The sequence below is a fragment of the Erythrolamprus reginae genome, chromosome 1, assembly GCF_031021105.1.
Source record: "Erythrolamprus reginae isolate rEryReg1 chromosome 1, rEryReg1.hap1, whole genome shotgun sequence".
Classification (NCBI taxonomy): Eukaryota; Metazoa; Chordata; class Lepidosauria; order Squamata; family Dipsadidae; genus Erythrolamprus; species Erythrolamprus reginae.
The window spans coordinates 51,056,308-51,080,904 of record NC_091950.1 but is presented as its reverse complement, the minus strand read 5'-3'; the positions used below and the strand labels follow the sequence as shown (position 1 = coordinate 51,080,904).

General features: G+C 38.0%; 1 protein-coding gene across 1 annotated transcript in view; it reads right to left on the bottom strand.

Annotated features, from left to right (window-relative positions):
- The window catches only part of BEGAIN (brain enriched guanylate kinase associated), a 230,851-nt gene that overhangs the window by 88,418 nt on the left and 117,836 nt on the right, over positions 1 to 24,597 (bottom strand). Inside the window, exons 3-4 of the mRNA XM_070752205.1 lie at positions 9,391 to 9,552; positions 3,792 to 3,858 (exon numbers count right to left, since the gene is read on the bottom strand). Of these exons, the coding sequence (XP_070608306.1) occupies positions 3,792 to 3,858; positions 9,391 to 9,552 (229 nt within the window). The remainder of the gene's footprint in view (positions 1 to 3,791; positions 3,859 to 9,390; positions 9,553 to 24,597) is intronic.

Here is a 24,597-nt window from a genome sequence, read left to right as displayed (position 1 = left end):
ACCATGGTCGATGGTATCGAAAGCTGCTGAGAGGTCAAGAAGCACCAGGAAAGAGGATAAACCCCTGTCCCGGGCCCACCAGAGATCATCCATCATCATGTACCAATAATTCTAGAAAGAATTGACTTCCTCAACCCCAATGTAAGAACACCTACAAATGTATACATTACACCAGTGCTTCTCAATTATTTTCTGTTATGCCCAACACCACCACCCCAGAAAGAATTAAACATTTCACCACCACCCCAAATCTCTGCTGGGATAATTGTTTGCAATATTCGACACATTTTTTGCTGAAAAAACTCAAGCAGGTTATCAGCGTGATTGGGGTATAATGTGTTTAAGTGACACCTATTATTTTTTTGATTCATGTTGTCCGCTGCTAACATTTTTAGACACAGTAAACATACCAGTCTTTCCTTGTCTCCCACCATAGTCACACTGAAGCCAAACGCTACATATGCTTCGTCATTTTCCTTGTCTTAGCTTTCGGGATACTTACATTTGCCCCATAATCTCCATCCCTCTCCTCCTTTCTTTTCATCCCTGTTAAATATTTTTCCATGGTGTCCCTTAAGGATTTGTTATGTGCACTTCATATATCCTGCTCTGAGCTGTGTGCTATTGTTTGGTGCAAAAAACCCTTATTCCCAGCAGCAAAAAAATGCATGTTTCCTGGGGTCTCATGCCTCCTGGCATTGCTCCACACATTCCAAGGGGGAAGGGCACCCCACTATTTGAGAAACACTGCATTACACCAACATCTGCATAATGCAATTATTAAATTTCATACATTTTGTACTTTTATGTTGACAAAGTAGTATTAATTGTAGTGATTGTTTTGTGTTAAAGTATTTGAGGTGGACAAGAATTTTATTGTTTTCCCTTGGATGATTTCATAAAGCCACATTACTAAAATCTGCTATTAATAATGGAGACAGAAACATATAAATACATTATAGGACTGTTATGTATTCCTCTGTACCACTTCCAATTAACCAGTAGTAATCAGTCATTCTCGCCATTATCACATCCTTAACAATATTCCCTAAATTAAAGGGAATGCCTATTGGAAGCGTGTACCCTTTGTATTCAATGGACTAGACTCTAAACAAGGGTTATTAAACTCGTGGCCTGCAGGCTGGATGCGTCGCGTGCTGGCTATGCCTAACCTCCGGTTTAGCGAAGTAGGGAAAAGTTGCAATACATCATGTGATGATAATATGACACCGCGAGTTTGACACCCCTGCTCTAAACCATCATAAGGTTGCTCCATTCATTGTGAAAAATGTAAAACAACTAACTTTATACAGTGAAAAAATTGTGAAACTTTTTTAGTTACATTTAATATCCATTGCAGTATAAACATTTTCCTACTATTCAGAAAATGCATGCACACACATATATACAGACCTCTTTTCTAAAGTGAGATCTATTTCATAATTTTAAATATACCCTATCTTGAGGCTGTCTAAGCATTTTGGAGCTATACTCTGACAGGATGGCATGTTGGAGAAGATTATTACTTCCCCAACATGAGGATACAGTTATCAAGTATTATAATCTCTCAAAGTAGGTAACAATATGGATGATATACATAGATTTACAGATAGATGCAGAAGATATAGATGTAGATAGATGATATTGACAGAGACACTCATTTTTTGGCTGATAACACGTTCAGTGAATGAGTCTCTGTACCACTTCCAATTAACCAGTCCAAATCCAAAGGATCTTTAAAGAAAATTCTAATAGCCATCTGATAGTTATCTAGGTTTTTGCAGGCCAGATAGGATACACCTAACAAAATATGTAAAGTTGTATAATAGGAACCTCAAGGGAAATTAATTAAATTTATTACATTAAAATGATAATTTCTCCTCTCACCAACTGGAAACTGTGAAGAAGAATATTCTACTTGAAATGATCTGGTTTTTTTTAATGGCACAGGACTGCATTTTACATCACATTTTTAATGACACCTTATGCTAACTAAAAAATTTCAGGAGAAACAGAAAGAGCTCCTTCTCTGAACAATTTGAAAAGCATATGGTAATTTCTAATATTTACAGTATATGCTTTTATTGCAACAAAGTAACAGAAAATCACTGCCATCCCCATTTCGTAGATACGCAACTATGAGAAAGAATAACTGGTAAATCACTTACGGATACAGTATGACAGAACCTTATGGCAAACTTAAGCTTTTGGCGCTTGACCTCCAAGTGATGCATTCAGCTTTTGTCAACCTGTCACTTTGTGGGTAGTTTGAGCTGCAACTCTTGGAATTGCCTATTTAGCTAAGAGTCCCAGCAGTTAATTAATATACTATGAACTTTGAAAAAGGCAACACACATATATGTGCAAGAGGAATAATCACATATGCCAGTGATGGCGAACCTTTTTTTCCTCAGGTGCCGAAAGAGCGTGCCCGTGCACTATTGTGCATGCACGGATGCCCACACCCATAATTCAATGCCCGGGGAGGGTAAAAACAGCTTCCCCCAGACCCCAAAAGGCTCTCGAGGCCAGAAATGTCCTGTTTTTCAACTTCTGGTGGGCCCAGTAGGCTTGTGTTTCACCATCCCCAGGCTCCAAACGGTTCTCTGGAAGCCAAAAATGCCCTTCCATAGCCTCTCTGGAAGCCAAAAATCAGCTTGTCAGCCTACAAATGCATCTTGGAGCTGAGCTAGGGCAACGACTCATGTGCCAGCAGATATTTCTCCGCGTGCCACCTGTGGCACCCATGCCATAGGTTCGCTATTACTGTCATATGCTATTGCTGATTAGATTTTGCTTTGTTTACTTTCATCTTTTCACTTTCTGTAAGATTTTAGAGGAGATGGTTGGGTGAAGTATTTATTGTCTTGTATTATATAAAGCATTAGAAAATGAAAAAAAAATTGTTATTGCCTACTACTCTTTGCTATGAGGGGCAACATCCTTCAAGATTATTAAAAAGAAGTATTTCTCGAATCCTGTTGAGCAAAATTATTTCATAAGAGACTCGTAAAGAATAAAGCTGGAGTTGTAAAATAAGATATGGTTTGAGAAAAAACTAAATTCTATGCAATGTAGCTAAGACACATCTTTGTGTGCTTTAATCTACAGCTTCCCTGTATTAAAGCTGCAAACATTTAGTATTATAGAGGAATTCTTTTCTATCCATCACTACTGAAACATTGATTCTGTAACTGGAACAAATAAATATGATCTGCAACAAGACACTACAGTAAATAGTAGGCATTTGTAGAGGCCAGCTGGACATGCCTATTCCCAGAAAAATCCATTCCATTTCAAACTTGAATTTTTATTTACTTTTCTTGCTTTCTCTCTCTTCCAACCATCATATTCTTTGATTGCTGCATGCTAGGTTATCACTGGACTCTTTGAGGACATCCAATTTTCTCCTGTTCAGATTTCCCCTTGAAAAAGAGTTCCAAGCAGCTGCAGCAGTTGCCTTGTAAAATGATGCCAGATGAGTTCATTTTTACAGGACAAACAATTAGAACAATCAGGTGACAAAAATTCATCCCCTGACAATGAGGGTTTTCCTTCATTTAGACAAGAAAATTTTATTCATGCAGAATAGCAGAAAAATCTCACCAAGTTATAAATTGCAACTATAAGCACATTTATTAGAGAAGATATTATAATTCAGTACTGCAAGGCTTACTTCTGAATTACTTAGTCATAATGAAAATGTAAGATTCTTTATTTTCAATTTATCCCAGCAACCAAGGAATCATACAGTTCTACTTAATCAGCATACAATAGCCTCCTGTACTTACCATCCTGTATAATTTATCTTCTAGGTCTTGATTAATTCTTTGTAAGGCTAGGTAGTTGTTTTGGATCCTAAAATAAAGAAGAAATAATGTAATTTACATAATGTTCGTACTTTCACTTTTTGTACTTTTTAATTGAGCAGTTGCAACTTTATATGCAAGACAGGTACTTTATCTGTGATAAATCTGAAAAGCAAGATCATGAAATGGCCCAGGTAAAACCCAAAAGACACCGAATCAAATCACCACTCAAATACGAAACTTTCATTGGCCAAACTTGGGCTGAACACTCTCTTTGAGTTTAGGCCTACTCATAGGATAGCTGTAATAGGCAAAAGAGAAAAGGAAGAGAGAGATAGTATTTGCCAGTTCTCCATACTACTCAAAATTTATGTTATTGGTTCTCCAGAACCTATTATAACCTGTTGGATTTCACTCCTGGACACTGTATATATTATTTAATTCCTGAGAGTAAAGTTAAGAACGTGGGAACAAGAGCCTGACAAAACAACATTGGAACTTATTGTTCTGTATTCCTCACTGTGATGTAAATTCAAAGGCTGTTGTGAAATATTGGACAGTCAGTCAGAAATAAGTTAACCTAGATAAAGAATCATAGTTTATTGGCACTTTTCACTTTCTTTACCTTCATGGAAATTAAAGAGAGACCATGTCTACCATTAATTTTGATTCCCTGGCAGTAAGAAGGACAAGCGTTCTCAGAATAGCTCCTCTTTGATACTGATCAGGTGTCCAGGATGACAACACTGTCACTACCTATTCTGAGTTCATTGTCATCTGAGGTCATCAAAAACCAGCAGAAGAGACAGGTTCCAGGCTTGTCCACTAGGGAGCTTTTGGCAGAAGCGGGAAGGTTACCAAAATTTCCCTCCCTGTTCTAAAGAAAATCCATAGTCATTGGTAATAATAGAGCATATCAACTTAACTATTGTCTATCCACTGCAGGATGAAGGCCTGTTCTACACGTTTCCAATCAATTTGGACCCGAGTTTTCTTTTGCCAATTGGGCCTGCAATACTTGCTGATACCGTCGACAATCTTGCTCCTCCTAGTCATGACTGTATGACTGTAACTTGTTGCTTGTATCCTTAAGATTTGTATTAATATTGATTGTTTCCTCATTGCTTATTTGATCCCTATGACAATCATTAAGTGTTGTACCCAGCGGTGGGCTACTAGCTGGAACGCTAAACTGCGCTCGCCACCGCTGCTTGTGAGGTATACACATGTTTTGGCGAGTTTTCTTTGCTTTCGTGCATGCCGAAACATAGGTGCACCTGCAGTTCCGTGCGCGATTTTGCTACCTTCACAGGTGCAGAAGCAAAATTGTGCTAGTCGCGCAAACACTCACGAGCTCTGGCGGCGAGTGAAATTTAGCGTTCTGGCTAGTAGCCCCCCACTGGTTGTAGCTCATGATTCTTGACAAATCTATATTTTTCTTTTATGTACACTGAGAGCATATGCACCAAAGACAAATTCCTTGTGTGTCCAATCATACTTGGCCAATAAAGAATTCTATTATTATTATTATTATTATTATTATTATTATTATTATTATTATTATGGTGTCTTTCATGGACACTTTTTATCAAGTGGGATACATTCTATGACTCCCTTGATCCATCTGTCATCAGTTCCTCTCATTATATGATCAGCCCCATTTCTATTTCAATTCTTTTACTCTCTTGATATCAGCATACATTTTGGTTATTATCTGATCCATGTGCAGGTATTTGTATTTTGTCTTGTAATGCTGAGCATGTATCTTTCCATGACCCTTTGTGCTCTCATATTGATTGTGAGGTTAGTGTCCATGTTTCAGTGGCATATGTTAGAGCAGGTAGCACACACTGATCAAAAACCTTTCTTTTCAGGCATATCATGGACGCTGTTCTGGAAAATTATGCTTAGCTTGCCAAATGCCTGCCAATCACATTTAACACCTCATTCAATTTCCTTTATTGTATCTCCTTCCATTGAGACCCATTGGTCAAGGTATATGTTGCAGTCTACTATGTCTAGTTCTTCTCCAGATATATATATATATTCTTTTCTTTGGTGAATTTATTAAATAAAACCTGGCTCTTTTTCAGGTTTATTTTTAAGCAAAATAATTCTCTCGCTTTGTGCAGCTCCTGCATGTGTCTTTGTAGCTCTTCTGAGTCTTATGAGAACAGAGCAACATCATCTGCAAATCTTAAGTGATTTAAATAGGTACCATTGATTTTTATTCCCTCTTTTGCCCAGTCTACTTTGCAAAGTACTTTTTCAAGACAGGATAAGAAAAGGATAGATGATGTTGTATTGCCTTGTTGTACACTTTGTTCTATGTTGATTTACACGTTAAGCTCATTAAGACAAATTACTGCCATTGTTTTTTCAATATACTGATTGTAGTAAGTTTATCTAAACAGTGTCTATGCCTTGGTTGAGCAATATCTTAATTATTGCTTGCTGTAATACTGAGTCAAATGCTTTTTTGTAGTCAGTGAAAGTCATGCACCCATTGCAGAGACATGGCGTACTCATTGTGCCATTCTATGACTTGCTGAACAACCTGAATGTGATCCATTGTGCCATAACAACTTCTGAACCCTGCCTGCTCCTTTGGCTGAGAATATTATTTAATATTTTCAATCTTCTTTTTCCTATTATCTTGGTGAAAACACTCTGGATGACTGAAAGAAAGCATATTGGGCAATAGTTCTTTAAACAATCTTGGGCCCCTTTCTTGCGTATAAGAATCACTTCAGCATTTTTCATCCATAAGGTATTTTTTTCTTCTCTGAAGGATTTTAAATATAGTTTTGCTGCTATCTTGTGTAAACTGTGGCCACCAGCGTTCAGCATTTCAACTGCCAAACATATACAAGGTAGAAAGATATAAAAGATCAGAAGCAATTTAATTTTGAATATAAATGTTTAAACCCCGACTCCTAAATAGAAACGGAGAACTTTGAAGTGAAACCCTGGATAATTTCTGGCAGTAAACATACATTTGTTTGGATTTGTTACTACCCATCTTGCAAGTCTGGGTGAAAAATAATATAAAATGTTAACGATTTTATTATGAGAATTGCCAGCATCATATATAAAACTTGCAATATAGCTAACTTTCAGGCTGCAGGCAATTCCCTAGCATCTTTCTTGAGGCATTCATGGTGGGTGGGAAGGAACATTTTGGACTGATTATTTTATTTTATTTTATTTCGAGGTTTAAAGACTGAGATCTTACAGAAGTTTAAGGAACCCATTTTCTTAAATAACCCTTTTGATTTCCCATTAAAAAAAAAATTGGTCCATATAAGAAGGTCAAAAGGAAACTACTATGGACAAATGCAGTTAATGTAATTTTATTATTAGATTTGTTCCATTGTTATACAGTTTTTATTGTTGTTGTGAGCCGCCCCGAGTCTTCGGAGAGGGGTGGCATACAAATCTAATAAATTGAATTGATTTGAATTGAATTGAATTAATAAAGACTCAGATTAATATAAAGGAATTGAGGAAGAATTGCTGTGAGGATCTTCTTTCACAAATCCCTTGACAAATGGGCTGAAAAAATTAGATATTTCACCTCTTTCAGCCCTCATTGGATTTTAAGTGTCGCCTCTGATCACAGAGAAGCAAGAAGGACATGGATTTTAATCAGACCACTTTAATATTTGGTTGGGGTTAATACAGACTCTTAAAAGCCCTAATAGGAATTTCTCTGCTGTGGTTATAGGCAGTTAATTTTGATGGAGTTTCTTTGAAACACTTTCTCCATCTCTTTCAGTAGCTGGGCCGAGTTTCCTTTTCTGATGTAAACATTCAACAGTCTCTCCTTCATTTCCTGCAATCGCTCACATGAAGCTGCATACCATGATTTTGAAAATCAATATATAATAATACCTATCCTTATAATGTGCTGCAAATATTGCTATGTATATAATATGGATCATTTGTCATTTCTTTCTATTCGCTCTCGGCATTTACAGGTAAAATATGCCGAATTATAGTATAGCGATAGCATTTAGCAATAGCACTTATTTACATACTGCTTTACACTGCTTTTACAGCCCTCTCTAAGCAGTTTTGCAGAATCAGAATACTGCCCCCAACAATCTGGGTCCTCATTTTACCGACCTAAAAAAGATGGAAGGCTGAGTCAACCTTGAGTCTGGTGAGATTTGAACTGCCAAATTATAGGCAACCGGCAGTCAGCAAAAGTTACCTGCACCACCACAGTTCTATGTATAAATGTTTATTAAGATAACCTGGATTTTCTTGTAAAAAAAAATTGTAGTGCTCTACATGGAGCTACCTTTGAAGAGAATCTGGAAGCTTCAGCTAGTGCAAAAAGCAGCTGTGCAGGCAGTTCTTGGGGGTCCTTGGGTAGTCCATGTTCCTCAGGCTGCACTGGCTGTCAGGTTGCTTCAGGGTCCAAGGTTATCACTTTTAAAGCCCTTCATGGCATGGATCCAGGCTATCGGAGGAACCAGCTCATCCTGCTGGAGTTAATGCACTCTGCTGATGCGGGTAGAAGGGCTATGCGGGTAGAAGGATTTCATCGGCCATGGAATTTTGGTTCCTGCCCTCTGGAACATCATACCCTGGAAATGAGAACCTAATCCACCCTTTTGGCCTTCCAAAAAACTATGAAGATATGGCTCTGCCAACTAGTTTGGGATCCAATGAGAGTCTGGTAGTTTGGAAGTGGCTAATGGCGTAGATAAAAGTCCACTTCCCCCCAGTGTACACTTTTCTCCTTTCCTCTCCATTCTTGTTAGTTTTATTTTTAGTTGAATTTTCAATGTACAATACCTATTTATTGTTTTAATATTTTATAGTGCATTTTAATTGAATATCTGTAAGCCATCTAGAGTTGCCTCTGTATTTATACTTGTCAGCATACAAGTATAAATTAATCAGCAAATCATTAGATAAAATAAAACCAGCAAAGTTACAACTAGAAGTGGAAGTTAAGTCTACTGAATTCAATGAGACTTCACAGCAAAAGGAGAGGCAGAACTTGGCAGCAGAGTCAAAAGAGGAATCAGCCTAGAGCAGTGATGGCGAACATATGGCATGGGTTCCACAAGTGGCACATGGAGCTCTATCTGCTGGAAAGTGAGCTGTTGCCCTAGCTCAACTCCAAAGTGCATGTGTATGCCAGCCGGCTGATTTTTGGCTCACACAGAGACTCTGGGAAGGTGTTCCTGGGTTCTAGAGAGCCTCCAGAGGGATGCTCTATGCAAAATCCCTTATCAATTAGCTTTGTGCTAATTGATGTTGTGCCAACATTAGAGAGAAAAGAGAGAAAAAAAGAATCCCTATTTAATTGCTCTATCTTATGAATAAGCTTTCATATCTTGTTCCTATCTCATCTTTCTTGTTCCACCTCCCCAACGTTTCTTCATTGGGGAGGTGCTCCAATCCTTTGATCATTTTATTAGTTCAGCGCTGAGATTTAATTAATGCCAACATTGAATTCCTTTCTCATTTTTAATGAGTATCAACATTCTTCACATTTCTGATATTTCACTAAAATAACACGTGCAATTTATTTTCTGTAATGTCAATGAATTCAGACACAAACCGTCTCAGCTTTTCGGTCACTTTTTCTAGTTCTTCCTGAGCGCGTCTCAGTTCTACTTCAAGATATTGACGTGTAGAATCAAATTCAGTTTCAAGCATTTCCAGTTTGTGAGTTGTGTAAGAAAGACGCTTACAGAGTTCCCCCTTCTGTTCCTGTAGCGTGCTAGAAAGAAAAGAGCGCAACAGATTAACACTCCTTAGTGACAGACATGGTCACAGGAATTATACAATTCATATAACGTAACAAATTTTAGAAGTTTATGGTTAATTCCTTGGTGTTAAATTACAGCTGTCATCCTCTGGAGCAAAATTTCTGAAAGTGAAAATTATTAATAATATTTTGTTTTATTATGATTACCTACAGCAGTGATGCACGGGTGCCAAAGGTGGCATGGAGAGCCATATCTGCTGACACTGACCAGCTCCAATATGCATGTGTGCACCGGCCAGCTGATTTTTGGCTCACACAGAGGCTCTGGGAGGGCATTTTTGGCTTCTAGGGGGCCTCTGGGGAGGGGGGGATGAGGGTGTTTTTACCCTCCCCCAGATCCAGGGAAGCCTTTGGAGCCTGGGGAGGGCAAAACACAAGCCTACTGCCCCCCCCCGAAGTTGGGAAACAGGCCATTTCTGGACTCTAGAGGGCCTCTGGAGGTGGGAGGGCAGGGGAAGCTGTTTTCACCCTCCCCAGGCATTGAATTAGGAGTCTGGGCACTCACACATGCACAATAGCACATGCCCATGCTCTTTCGGCACCCAAGGGAAAAAAGGTTTGCATCACTGACCTATACTATAATTCTCCAGTGGGTGAGCATTAGACTTCTAATGAATTAACCTTTTAACTGAGAACCATTAATTGGAAATATAAATACATAAAACATAAAACTAAGGTAGCATTCTAGGACTAATACTCTTTCTGCTATATATAAATGACTTTTGTGATTATACTGTAAGCCGCTGAGTCCTCTTTGCTGGCAATGTAAAACTATTTACCACAGAGAAATCTAGTACCCTGCAAAACTACCTAGATTATGTATCTGAATGGTCAAACAATTGGAAACTCCAAATCTCTGCTAACCAATGCTCAGTCCTGCACACTGGCAATAAAAATCAGAATATCAAATACAAGCTGGATGGAAACAATCTAAAAGATAACCCATACTCTGTCAAGGACCTTAGTGTATTAATTTCAAAAGATCTAATCCCCAGAGTTCAGTGTAACAACATTGCTAAAAAGGCATTAACAGTTGTCAACTTTATTTTATGACGTTTTCTCTCTGGTAACATTATATTTCTAATTAGGGCATACAAAACCCTTGCCAGACCTATCCTTGAATATTGCTCACGTGCCTGGAGCCCACACTAATACATTAGAGAGGGTCCTGATGTATTTTACAAAAAGAATACTCAACTCCTCTGCTCGCAATAAAATTCCTCATTCCAGTAGATTTGAAATTTTAGTCCTGGGGGCTAAACCTTGAACTACGCCTACGTTCTGACCTAACCTTAGTACACAAGAATCATCTACCTTACTGTCCTATCTGTTAATTACTAATGACTAATTTCAACCTCAATAACACTAGGGCTATCAATAGATACAAACTAAATGTATTCCACGCTAATCTTGATTGCAGAAAATATGACTTCTGCAATAGGGTAGTAAATGTCTGGAACACTTTACCTGATCCTGTTGTTAGTTTTTCTAACCTCCATATACAATATTATTTTTGTAAGAATCAGCTTTTGTTATTGTACAGATTTCTGTATATCTGTAGAGTAACATTCTGTTCTGTATTAAGCTGGGACTTTTACAGTGGCGGGATTCAATTTTTTTTTTTACTACCAGTTCTGTGGGCATGGCTTGGTGGGTGTGGCAGGGGAAGGATATTGTAAAATCTCCATTCCCTCCCCAAAATCCCCATCCCCTCCCAATCAGATGGGACTCAGTAAACAGAGAATAGATGGGGGTGGAGCCAGTCAGAGGTGGTATTTACCAGTTCTCTGAACTACTCAAGATTTCCGCTACCAGTCCTCTAGAACTAGTCAGAACTTGTTGAAATGCACTTCTGGTATTTTATGATATAAGTAGCATTTTTTTAAAAAAGCACACTATTGAACACTGCAGACCTTGTCTAATGCCAATTTTAACATTTGGAGAGGAAAACTGAATTTCACAAAAAAAACCCACCCCAGATTCCCTTTTCCTCCCTTCCAACAGAAAGAAGTTCAAACCTGTAAACAGCACCATCCCATAGTGTTTCACATTTCATTATAAATCCAGTTTTTACCCCAAGCTTATTATTGCCAGAAACAGTAAATGAAATTGTTTCACAGCCAAAATCACATTATTTCTTGGAAATTAAAATCCAGCCGATAACGTTGAATGTGTTCCACAGTTGGAAGAAGCAAGATTGGGAATAATTGCTTCCCAAAGCCTACAATTAAATTTATACATTGCATTAGGAGCTGTGATGGCGCAGTGGTTAGCATGCAGTACTGTAGGCTACTTCTGTCAACTGCCAGCAATTCCGCACTTTGAGTCTCACTGGCTCAAAGTTGACTCAGCCTTCCATTGTTCCGAGGTGGGTAAAATGAGGACCCCGATCTTTTTTGGGGAGGATGGGTGGGCAATATGCTGACTCTGTAAACCGCTTAGAAATGGCCATAAAGCACTGTGAAACAGTATATAAGTCTATTGCTATTATGCCATGGTTTACTTAACCATAATTGATTGACTAAGCCACAATTGGATTAGCTCACACAATACTCTCTACCATTAACCATGCTTTAGTTGGACTGATTCACTGAATAAAACTAAATCCAACATTAGGGCCCTAGAAAATAATTGCTAGTTAAAATTGCAGTACATGCCAATGAACTTAAGATTTCCTTCCGAGTAAATGTGTATGGGATTTTATTGCACAAAAACTAAATTACCACTACAGCAGTTGATTGCTTCATATGCACAAATGGGATTTAAATCAAAGTACTTTATTGTGGGTTGGCTCCAAGTTAGATTTCCACTCACCCTGTTTTCCCACTCACTCTGTTTCCCCCCACCCTTTCCTTGAATCAAGCAGCATTTGATAACAACTAAGTGTAATCAGAATTTTACCTTTATAAACATTGTTATGACGGAATGTAGCTACTACCTTAAAAAAAAGAAACAAAAACTGATGGTTTGGAGAAGGTCAAAGGAAGGAAATGCAATTTATCTAACTTTTCAAACACCCATTTCTCTCTGCCTGTATTTGTAAGACAGACAATTTTCCTTCTACTTATTCATGTCTGATTCTTGGAGACTACCTGGACAGGTTACTGAAGGTTTTTTGGTATTACTTTTTAGAAGTTTGCCATTGCCTCCTTTCTAGGGCTGAGAGAAAGTGACAATACAAGATTGCTGAGCTGGATTTGTGCCAAAACAGGAGCAGAAGGCCCCTACTCCCACCAAGCAATCCATTTTAGTCAAATATATTTTCCCGACCCAGCCCATGGCATATATGCATAATGTGAACTCAGTTAATTGTATTAATTGAGTAACCCAGTATTCAATTAACCAAAGGTAATGATTACAACTTCTGGAGTACCTTTCATATATTCCTAGAATTTTTCACTGGTTTACGTGACTGGATTAGAAAAGAGATTTACCTGTACTCACAAGTAGCTTCACAGAGAGACTTCTGGTGCACCTATTTAGGGACGTGAAATTTATGGAAAATTGTGACCCTCGAATGGGCTGTATTAATGATTGGATTGGACTTTCATTTTTTTTGGAATATTTAACTTCAAGGTCAAAATAGCCTGTTCAAAATCAATTATATTTCTGAACATGAAACAGCCCTTTTTCAGTGAAATAGCCCATGGTTAAATATTAGGCTCATTAAACAACACCCGTTATTTTCTGTTTATCCAAGGATCTACTACTCTTTCAGTAAAATAATATAACATGAGAAAATATTATTTTACTGAAAGAGTAGTAGATCCTTGGAACAAACTTCCAGCAGACGTGGTAGATAAATCCACAGTAACTGAATTTAAACATGCCTGGGATAAACATATATCCATCCTAAGATAAAATACATAAAATAGTATAAGGGCAGACTAGAGGTCTTTTTCTGCCGTCAGACTTCTATGTTTCTATGTTTCTATGTTTCTATCTCATGGGATTTATTTGTTGGCTCAAAATAGAAACATAGAAACATAGAAGATTGACGGCAGAAAAAGACCTCATGTTCTACCTAGTCTGCCCTTACGTATATTATTTCCTGTATTTTATTTTAGGATGGATATATGTTTTTCCCAGACATGTTTAAATTCAGTTACTGTGGATTTACCAACCATGTCTGCTGAAAGTTTGTTCCAAGCATCTACTACTCTTTCAGTAAAATAATATTTTCTCACGTTGCTTCTGATCTTTCCCCCAAGTAACCTCAGATTTGTCCCCTTGTTCTTGTGTTCACTTTCCTATTAAAAACACTTCCCTCCTGAACCTTATTTAACCCTTTAACATATTTAAATGTTTCAATCATGTTACCCCGTTTCCCTTCTGTCCTCCAGACTATACAGATTGAGTTCATTAAGTCTTTCCTGATAAATTTTATGCTTAAGATCTTCCACCATTTTTGTAGCCTATCTTTGGACCCGTTCAATTTTATCAATATCTTTTTGTAGGTGAGGTCTCCAGAACTGAACCCAGTATTCCAAATGTGGTCTCATTGATATATCTGATATCTGACATTGGATATTGGGTGACAGCTAGTTAAGAAATAGGTTCTCTCACTCAAATAAAAGATTAGTTTATGTGGCTAAGGGGGAGATAGTCTGCCCATCTCTACCTTCTAAAAATATTGGCATCTCATTAGCTTTGATCCCTGGATGGAAATAGCTCTGGTTGCTAGCAATTGTTGTTTTCTTTTTCCTCCTAGAATCTCTGCAGTAAGTGGAACAAGCCAAGCACATTTGACTTGTGGTGCAGTGGATGGGGAACACAAGGGAACATAATTCAGAGCAGCAGAAATGAAGTCATAATCTCCCTATTGGGAAATCCTTTTTTGCTTTGGCAAGTAGATGAGATGATATTGCTGTGCACGGCAGATGAGCATTAAGAGAGCCAACGAATGAGAATAATTATGAAACTTAGTCAAGGTTTTCCTTTCCCCCTCCTTTCTTTCTTTTGGATGGGATTACTCTTTCATGTTAGCACTTTCAACAGTAACACAATTTGTGAGATTGCTTCTATTTTTAATTTAGAGTAAGCAGTTCTCTCTCTCTCCCCCCCCCCCCTGGTTTCATAGTTCCCTCTAAGCTGAGCAGAGAGCAATCGCTCACTTAAAAATCATCATCAACTCAGAGTTTTCCAAACCTGCCCAGAAGCCGAGAGGGAAAGAGTGAGAGGGAAGGAGAGAGAGAGGAAGAGAGGAAGAGAGAGAAACAGAAAAAAGAGAGGAAGGAAAAGAGAAAGAAAAAGAATGGGAGTAAGCAAGAGAGAAAGAAAATCAAAATCTAGTTTGAAACTAGCTCAACTATTTAAGTGGCATTTTGATATAGATAGAGTTGCCCTATTATGAGCTCACTGTTATAGACACACAGTACAGTATTTTATTTTGAAATTCTCTGAGGCAAAACAGGGTGGGTTTTTTGTTTGTTTGTTTGTTTGCTTAGTTTATTTATTTACTTACTTATTTATTTATTATTTCTGTGCTGCCCAGTCCCAAAGGGACTGCCGCTCAGAAACTATACTTTTCCGCCCTCCCCCCCAAAAAATTAGAGGGAACACTGCCTGGTTTTACTACTTTTATTCGTTTTTTCAGCACTACAGTATTGCCCTGTCTGGTTGATGCTCTCACGGCCAACTATATAAAATATATACCATCCTCATTCTGATACTATTACGTCTGCTGTTTGCTATAACTTTAACACAGATAATAAGATTTGTACTGTCCATGCTGTGAGTCAAATGTACAGAAGCATAAGCAATCTGGCTGGCAGGCGCTGAATTATATGCAGTCTCCCGCCGTGCGCGGTCCCCTGCTATAATGCAAGACATTCTCCAAAAATAAGATTTAATGTTGCTTTTTAATAGTTAAAATGGTCATTAGGGCACAGAAATGGTTGCTCAATTATTTGAATCCCACCACTGCTGGGGACTCTTCTGGCGGCCCTCTGAGACCCCAAGTCTTCAGAGAGGGGCGGCATACAAATCTAAATAATAATAATAATAATAATAATAATAATAATAATTATTATTATTATTATTATTGGACAGTTATAATAATAATAATAATAATAAATATGGACAGTTGGCGGAACAAAGCATTGCATGGACAGTTTTTGGAGAAGATTGAAGGCAAAGTGGATAAAGAAAAGACCTGGTCATGGCTTACAAGTGGAACACTCAAAAAGGAGACAGAAGGACTAATACTGGCGGCACAAGAACAGGCCATTAGAACAAATGCTGTCAAAGCCAAAATTGAAAAATCAACAGATGATCCAAAGTGCAGACTCTGTAAAGAAACAGATGAAACAATCGATCACATACTCAGCTGCTGCAAAAAGATTGCACAGACTGACTACAAGCATAGACATGATGCTGTGGCACAGATGATCCACTGGAATTTGTGCCGGAACTACCATTTACTAGTGGCAAAGAACTGGTGGGATCATAAGCCCGAAAAAGTGGTCGAAAATGAGCAAGCAAAACTACTGTGGGACTTCCGACTTCAGACTGACCGAATTCTGAAGCCTAACACACCAGACATTGTGATCGTGGAGAAAAAGAAAGCATGGATCATCGACATCGCAATCCCAGGAGACAGCAGAATTGAGGAGAAGCAGCTAGAGAAATTAGTGAAATACGAAGATCTAAAAATCGAGCTGCAACGACTCTGGCATAAGCCAGTGAAAGTGGTCCCAGTGGTACTTGGCACGCTGGGCGCAGTACCAAAGGATCTCAGCGGACATTTGAAAACCATCGGAATTGACAAAATCTCCATCTGTCAATTGCAAAAGGCCGCTTTACTGGGATCGGCAAACATAATTCGCCGCTACATCACGCAGTCCTAGGCGCTTGGGAAGCGCCCAACTGGTGATGAAATACGAAATCCAGCATAGTGATCTCGTTTGCTGTGTTGTACTGACATAATAATAATAATAATAATAATAATAATAATAATAATAATAATAATAAAGTCCTCATTGACTCTGGGGCTGCATCTCCCCTTCAGTTATTCACTGCAGCTCCAAAGAGTGAGTGAGCAGTTCTCAATGTAGCAGCTGAAGCCTTTTCAAAACATCACAGTGAACTTTCCCTGTTGTACCTGTGCAGTAGAAGTAATGCTTCATTGAGCCGTGAAAGATTTAATATATAATCACAGAAACAAAATTAGTATATGCATAGAGATAGGGGGGTGGAAATCATCCTTACCCACTAGGAAGGAATAGTTGGTAAAACTGACACAATTTGCTGAGGTGGACGAACTGACTTCTTTGATTAGAGAAAGGACAGTACATTTACTGGTGACTGGAAACTCCTTATGAACTTTTGTGAAACAGTGAAAAAATGAACTTGTGATTTATGGTTTTGATAATTACACAGAATAATTATAGAAAGAAAAGAGTTATGGTATGGCTTTAGAGAAAGAGGTTAAATATAATTGTACTTAATTGCTGTGAAGAATTATTGGAAGCCACTTTAAACCTCTGTATCTTTCTTTATATCGTTCTCCTTTTAAAAACATCTTTTTTCTTATTGCACTTTTTCTTTGATTTCCATCTTTCTTTTTCCTTTTATTTATTTTAGTTAGTATTAATTCTTAATATTGCTGATAAAGCTTTCAATGACAATGATATATACAAAAATGTATTGGCCATAATAGCTCCAAGTTCTCTTTAATATAAGTAATTGATCAATACCACATCTAATTTAGGTGGGCTAAAAGAACTTTTGGTCCACATTCTGACCTAAAAATCCATAGGAGACTCTAAATTTGGAATGCATACATATTTGCATTTTATACACTTTTGTAGAAATGTTCATTGCTATATTTTTTTATGTAGTCATTGATACTTTCATTTGAAAAATTGATTCTGCTATTTTTATTATTTATTTATTATTTATTATTTAGATTTGTATGCCGCCCCTCTCCGCAGACTCGGGGTGGCTCACAACAAAATTTTGATCTGAATATATTGAAAGAAAGAAAAAGCAAAGAAAAACAGATGTTTTGTGGAAGCTAGAAACTACTTACATTTTAATATACATTAAATTAGAATCTAGAAGGCTTTCACTGTTTAGCATCAAAAGCAGAATTGTTGTAACTAAAAAAAAACCCACTTCATTATGAACAGTTACTTTCAAGCTCTCAAATGCTTTGAATTTGTCACGTACATGCATCATTTTTCAGGACTAAGGACAGCTCCATGCAGAATAACCCACACCAAATAACCATCTTTAACTAGTTTTGTGCTTCACTACAAAACTATGTGATCGGGTTTGAAAAACTGACAGTTAAAGCTTGAACGTTAATGAGTAGTTATGATTGGCCTCTTGTCTCCTCTTCTCTCCCTCAGGCTTGACCCACAGAAGTCTCTCCTCTCGCCTTCTTTCCCTCAGGCTTTCTCCACAGAAGACTGGCCCCGCCCCATTGATTCTTTCCTATTCCCTTCTCTCACTCAGGCTTGCCTCATAAGAGCCTCTTCTATTTTATCCCCTTCTCTCCCTTTCGGGTGGGGAGGGGGAGTAGAATGCCCTTTCTATTGCCTTTCTTAGTAAGCACATAGAAGCCAAGGGGAACATATGCACCAAGTTTCAAGTGTGTAGGCTTTACAGTTCTGAAGATCTTATTATGATGCATGAGTGGCATTTGGCTTTTACATATACATAGAAGATGCACATAATGTTTGAGCTCAATACCCAATGTTCTTAAGGAAATATTAGAGATGAACAAATGAAATTGTACTGGAAACAATTATTTTCAATACAGTACAGCATTCAGTTTGCAACTTAAGTCTACATTTAAGTTTCAGGAATATCTCAATGCCCAATCAGCTGAAGCACCTCAGTGGTCAGTTTTTTGAAATTATATTACCATAGAGAGAGTGAACAAGAAATCACTAATGGGTTCCTCTAATTCTGGAAATAAGTTGCTATTTTGATGACCTTTGTAAAGAAAAAAAAAACCAGAACATTTGTATTATGTGTGGATATCATGATTCCCTTACAACTTATTAAATGCTGCCAAGTACAAAGAACAAACTGCTGCCATCAAATTGCATTCCAGATTCATGGATTGGCTTTGAAATGAATAAAATCATCATGAATGGAATTTATTGTGAAATAATTTGCTGCATTACATTTAGCAGGCTATTTCACTCACTAGATTCACTGTCATTCATGAAGAGTTAGGGTCAGATTATTCTTGAGAGCAGCACAGCAAGAAGAATGCTCATACATACATGAATTATTTGCCTTCCCTCTCATTCTGGAAGTAAAGAAAAGGATGTATAAAGCGGAGAAAAAACAATTGTGTGGGATAGATATGAAAGTACTTTGCAAGTATCTGAAGTTTCACAGAAAGTCAAGGCACGTTCTCTCTCATATCAGAATTCAGAACATGACATACTGGAACAATTTTAAATTAAACAAAGGTGGATTTGGACTGAATGTCACAGAAAAACAATTCAACAGAAGAACTACTTGTGGGATTGGGTGGTAACACCCCTTATTTGGTGGTGTTCAAACAACGGTTGGGGGCACTGGATTCTTTCACTGATAAGAAGGCTGCCTATAGGAAAAAAGGCTGCCTATAGGAGGTACAAAGAGTCTGGAAGTATAGCTGATAGGGAGGTGTATAAAATGAGACAGAAGGAGGCGAAACAGATAATATATGCTGCTAAAGCCTCAAAAGAGGAAGAACCGAGACCGCCTCCTGCCGCACGAATCCCAGCGACCGATTAGGTCCCACAGAGTTGGCCTTCTCCGGGTCCCGTCAACTAAACAATGTCGGTTGGCGGGCCCCAGGGGAAGAGCCTTCTCTGTGGCGGCACCGGCCCTCTGGAACCAACTCCCCCCGGAGATTAGGACTGCCCCTACTCTTCCTGCCTTCCGTAAACTCCTTAAAACCCACCTTTGCCGTCAGGCATGGGGGAACTGAAACATCTCCCCCTGGGCACGTTTAATTTATGCATGGTATGTCTGTGTGTGTGTCTGTTAGCATATGGGGTTTTTTAAATATTTAAATATTTTAAATTGTCTGATTGCTTATGATTTGTTACTACATGTTGTGAGCCGCCCCGAGTCTTCGGAGAGGGGCGGCATACAAATCTAAGTAATAAATAAATAAATAAAATAAAATTGCCAAATCTGTAAAGAAGGGGGATAAAACCTTCTTCAGATATATTAGTGATAAGAAGAAGAAAAACTGCGGCATCACGAAACTTAGTACCGGGAATAATACATGCATTAATGGGAATAAGGAGATCGCTGACCATTTCAATAGCTACTTCTGTTCAGTTTTCTCAAAAGACACCGTACAAAATAATACTATAGAGGGATATAGCATTGCTTCCAGCTGTACGGATTCAGCTCCAGTGATCTTAGAAGCCGATGTCTTAGAAGAACTTGAACGATTAAAGATAAATAAGGCAATGGGTCCAGATGGCATCCACCCCAGAGTTCTTAAAGAACTCAGATCTGTCATTACTACCCCCCTGACTGATTTGTTTAACCAATCCTTGTTAACAGGAGAAGTTCCTGAGGATTGGAGAATGGCCAGTGTTGTGCCTATTCACAAGAAGGGCAGTAGAGAAGAAGCTGGTAACTACAGGCCAGTTAGCTTGACATCAGTTGTAGTTAAAATGATGGAGACTCTACTCAAAAAGAGGATAAATCAGCACCTAAAAAACAATAACTTATTGGACCCAAATCAGCATGGCTTTACTGAAGGCAAATCATGTCAGACTAATCTCATTGATTTCTTTGACTATGTCACAAAGGTGTTGGATGAAGGTGGTGCCGTGGATATTGCCTACCTGGACTTCAGCAAAGCCTTTGATATGGTTCCACATAAAGAGCTGATAGATAAATTAGTGAAGATTGGACTTAATCCCTGGATAGTTCAATGGATTTGCAGCTGGCTGAAGCATAGACATCAGAGAGTTATTGTTAATGGCGAGTATTCTGAGCAGAGTCAGGTTACAAGCGGTGTGCCACAAGGGTCTGTTCTGGGTCCTATTCTTTTTAATATGTTTGTGAGTGACATAGGGGAAGGTTTGGTAGGGAAAGTTTGCCTATTTGCCGATGACTCTAAAGTGTGCAATAGGGTTGATATTCCTGGAGGGGTCTGTAATATGGTAAATGATTTAGCTTTACTAGATAAATGGTCAAAGCAATGGAAACTGCAGTTTAATGTTTCCAAATGTAAAATAATGCACTTGGGGAAAAGGAATCCTCAATCTGAGTATTGTATTGGCAGTTCTGTGTTAGCAAATACTTCAAAAGAAAAGGATTTAGGGGTAATGATTTCTGACAGTCTCAAAATGGGTGAACAGTGCAGTCAGGCGGTAGGGAAAGCAAGTAGGATGCTTGGCTGCATAGCTAGAGGTATAACAAGCAGGAAGAGGGAGATTATGATCCCGCTATATAGAATGCTGGTGAGACCACATTTGGAATACTGTGTTCAGTTCTGGAGACCTCACCTACAAAAAGATATTGACAAAAAGACGGGCTAGAAGAATGGTGGAAGGTCTTAAGCATAAAACGTATCAGGAAAGACTTAATGAACTCAATCTGTATAGTCTGGAGGACAGAAAGAAAAGGGGGGACATGATCGAAACATTTAAATATATTAAAGGGTTAAATAAGGTCCAGGAGGGAATTGTTTTTAATAGGAAAGTGAACACAAGAACAAGGGGTCACAATCTGAAGTTAGTTGGGGGAAAGATCAAAAGCAACATGAGAAAATATTATTTTACTGAAAGAGTAGTAGATCCTTGGAACAAACTTCCAGCAGACGTGGTAGATAAATCCACAGTAACTGAATTTAAACATGCCTGGGATAAACATATATCCATCCTAAGATAAAATACAGAAAATAGTATAAGGGCAGACTAGATGGACCATGAGGTCTTTTTCTGCCGTCAGACTTCTATGTTTCTATGTTTCTAAGAGCTTTGGATTTGATGGACCACATGACCCCATTCCACTGTATTATTCTACATCTATTCCCAAGTCATCAGTCTTGGGGATTTTTGCAGGATTGGTCATTTTTTAATGACATAACCATGAGCCAGAATTCCAAGGGCACTTATGCTACATAAATATTTTATAGAAGGAACAAAGCCTACATATGGAGCTGGCATACAGAGACAAGAAAGCATTCCACTGGCTATTTATCATCCCCTGAATTTCATGCAATACCAGTGCTGTGATAGAGCGCAGATGTCAAAACTCTGAAAGGAAAGCCAACAATGACCTCATTGTCCAAGAAAATGAGGGTATTTATAGCAAACCCACATCATATCACAGTGTGTGCTTTCTCTTAGGGCCAGGTAGACATGCAATGAAAACAGTAGTTTCTACTCTCTCTCCCCTGTCATCTCCTCAGCCCTAAATTAGAAGGTATAATTATTTCCAAGAGATTCCAATCTTCTGATTTCCACTGACCACCTGGGATGGCAATAGACTGATAGATCTAGATCTATTAATAGATATCTCTTAATTCAGTGATGGCAAACCTATGGCATGAGTGCCACAGGTGGCACACGAACCGTTGCCCTAGCTCAGCTCCAACGTGCATGTGAGGGCTGGCCAGCTGACTTTTGGCTAGGACAGAGGGAGGACATTTTTGCCTTCCAGAGAGCTACCAGGGGATGGGGAGGGTGTTTTTTCCCTCCCCCAGCTCCAGGGAAGCCTTTGGAGCCTGGGAAATAGGTTGTTTCCAACCTCCAAAGGGCCCCCATGGGGGGGAGCTGTTTTTGCCCTCCCCAGGCATTGAATTATTATTATTATTATTATTATTATTATTATTATTATTATTATTAATTAAATTTGTATGCCGCCCCTCTCTGTAGACTCGGGGCGGCTCACAGAAGTAATAGAAAAAAATGTAGAATACAAATCTAATATTTAAAAAACTAAAAATCCATTATAGTGATGTCATGGAGCTGGTTCTGTCATACCAGTCTGTGGATGTCACCGTCTTTTTTTAAAAAAAATTAATTAATTTTTTTTAATGGATTTTTTTTTCTTTTTTTTCTTCTGCGCACACAGAGAAACTGAGTTTCCAGCATTGTGCATGCGTCACCATCTTGGTTTTGGCTTTTATTAATTTTTTGGCACATCCATGCGGCACAGCCACCCAGCCCAGGAGGAAGCGAACCAGCAGTGAGATAATTATAAGCCACCCTTAATGTACCCCCAAGATTTTTGCATGACCACAATTCATTTCTGATCTCACTCTACCTTTAGATTTGTTGGTGCCTAAACAGATTCAGGATTAAAAAAAATATTTAAAATTTAAAACATTATTTATTTTTATCACTACTATATAAAGATACATATAAAAAGTAACATTGGATGGGAATGTTAATTTTTTAAAGGTATTAAAACAAGCAATGAAAAATGACCATGGAAATTAAGGGAATAAATGATTTGGAATATTATAATCTTTGGAATTTATAGTACAATTGGTTGGAGAATAGAAACATGGAGAAGTGATTCAATGTGCAAAGGCATACAAAAATAAATAAATGTATATACTCTAATGAATGACTTGCAAAGGTAAATATAAAGGTAAATATAAACTGATTGATATACTGTAGAAAGGTAAATTTACAAATGTAAGTATATAAAAAGTTAAAAATAGAAATATAAGGAAATGATGAAATCGGTCAGATCTGTAAAAAAGAAAGAAAGAAAGATCTTGTGGTGTATATACCTTCTTTTATTTATATTTTGTAAAAAACAATAAAGAAAATAAAAAATAAAAATAAACAAGCAATAAAAAGGGTATTGTCTTTAAACTGCCAATTTATGCTTAGAATAAGCAATACTCCAGAATCTTTAGCTTTTATAAAAAAACCCGCAATAGATAAAAACGACCTTAACACAATAAGAGATCAAAGTAATTCTGAACTGATGGAAAAGATAGAACACACCGGCCAAAGAGTAAGGATTGCTTGAAGTGTGTAGGGTGACCCTGCCCTTCTACCTGGTGTTGCATTGTACCCCAGTGAGAAAATGATCAGATGTTCACTGTGCCTGCCCACAATTCTATGAAATTCCTGCTGATAATGAACAATGTCCCTACTTTCCTTTCTTGTATGGGATTTTTTTTTTGTCTCGAAATCATATTTAGACCAGAAAGCTTCAAAGACTTCTTCAGGAAGAGAACTGTGCTTTATAAAGCAGGAAATACGATTAATCTATAGCAAGAGCAGCAGCAGTAGCCTAAATACTGTATTTAAAGCATTTAAAGCATAACATCTTTGTTAAAAGGCCAGGGAGAGCTAAAGGAATTTCCAGTGATGTGTTAAAGACTAAGTGAGCCACTTGGCAGAAGACATTTTCCATTTGGGGAAATGCCTGAAAATAATTGCTGTCGTGCTGGATGCAAATCTTGCATGTATAAATATGGCTACGCCAGCACTAGATGGTATCAAAACAAAAACAACAAAACAAACAAACAAAAGGTGATATTTAGAAAAACGCTGTATGTATTAATGAGCATTAGATATTCATCGTGATATCTGCTATACTTGATCACAGCTAGTTGATTATCAAACACAGTACATACATAGGGAATGAAGAAAAAGGCAATTCATAAATAATATATCTTGCTGCCCAGAGGAAATCAGCAATAAATAGGACTGTTCCTATTTATTGTCTGCCTAACAATTAGTTTGCCTGAATGCCTTTGCCATTCATTTGTTGCTTGAATGCCTTGGCCATTTTCCTACATACAGGAATCCCAATATAGATCAGCCTGTGGCAGTTCAAGTCAGCTGGGATGGAATGCAATGAGGAGAGGGATTCCCAGAAGGGAGGGTGTTTTGCTCGCGTGTACCAACCACCCGTAATTACAGGGTAATTAGTCCAGAAAGACACACACCACACCATAGAAGGAAAACCAAAAGTCTTTATCAACAGAAAAGCAGAAAAAACTCCCTTTTTAAATGTCAAAGGGATTTTCTGGTACACACAAGGCACAGGTTA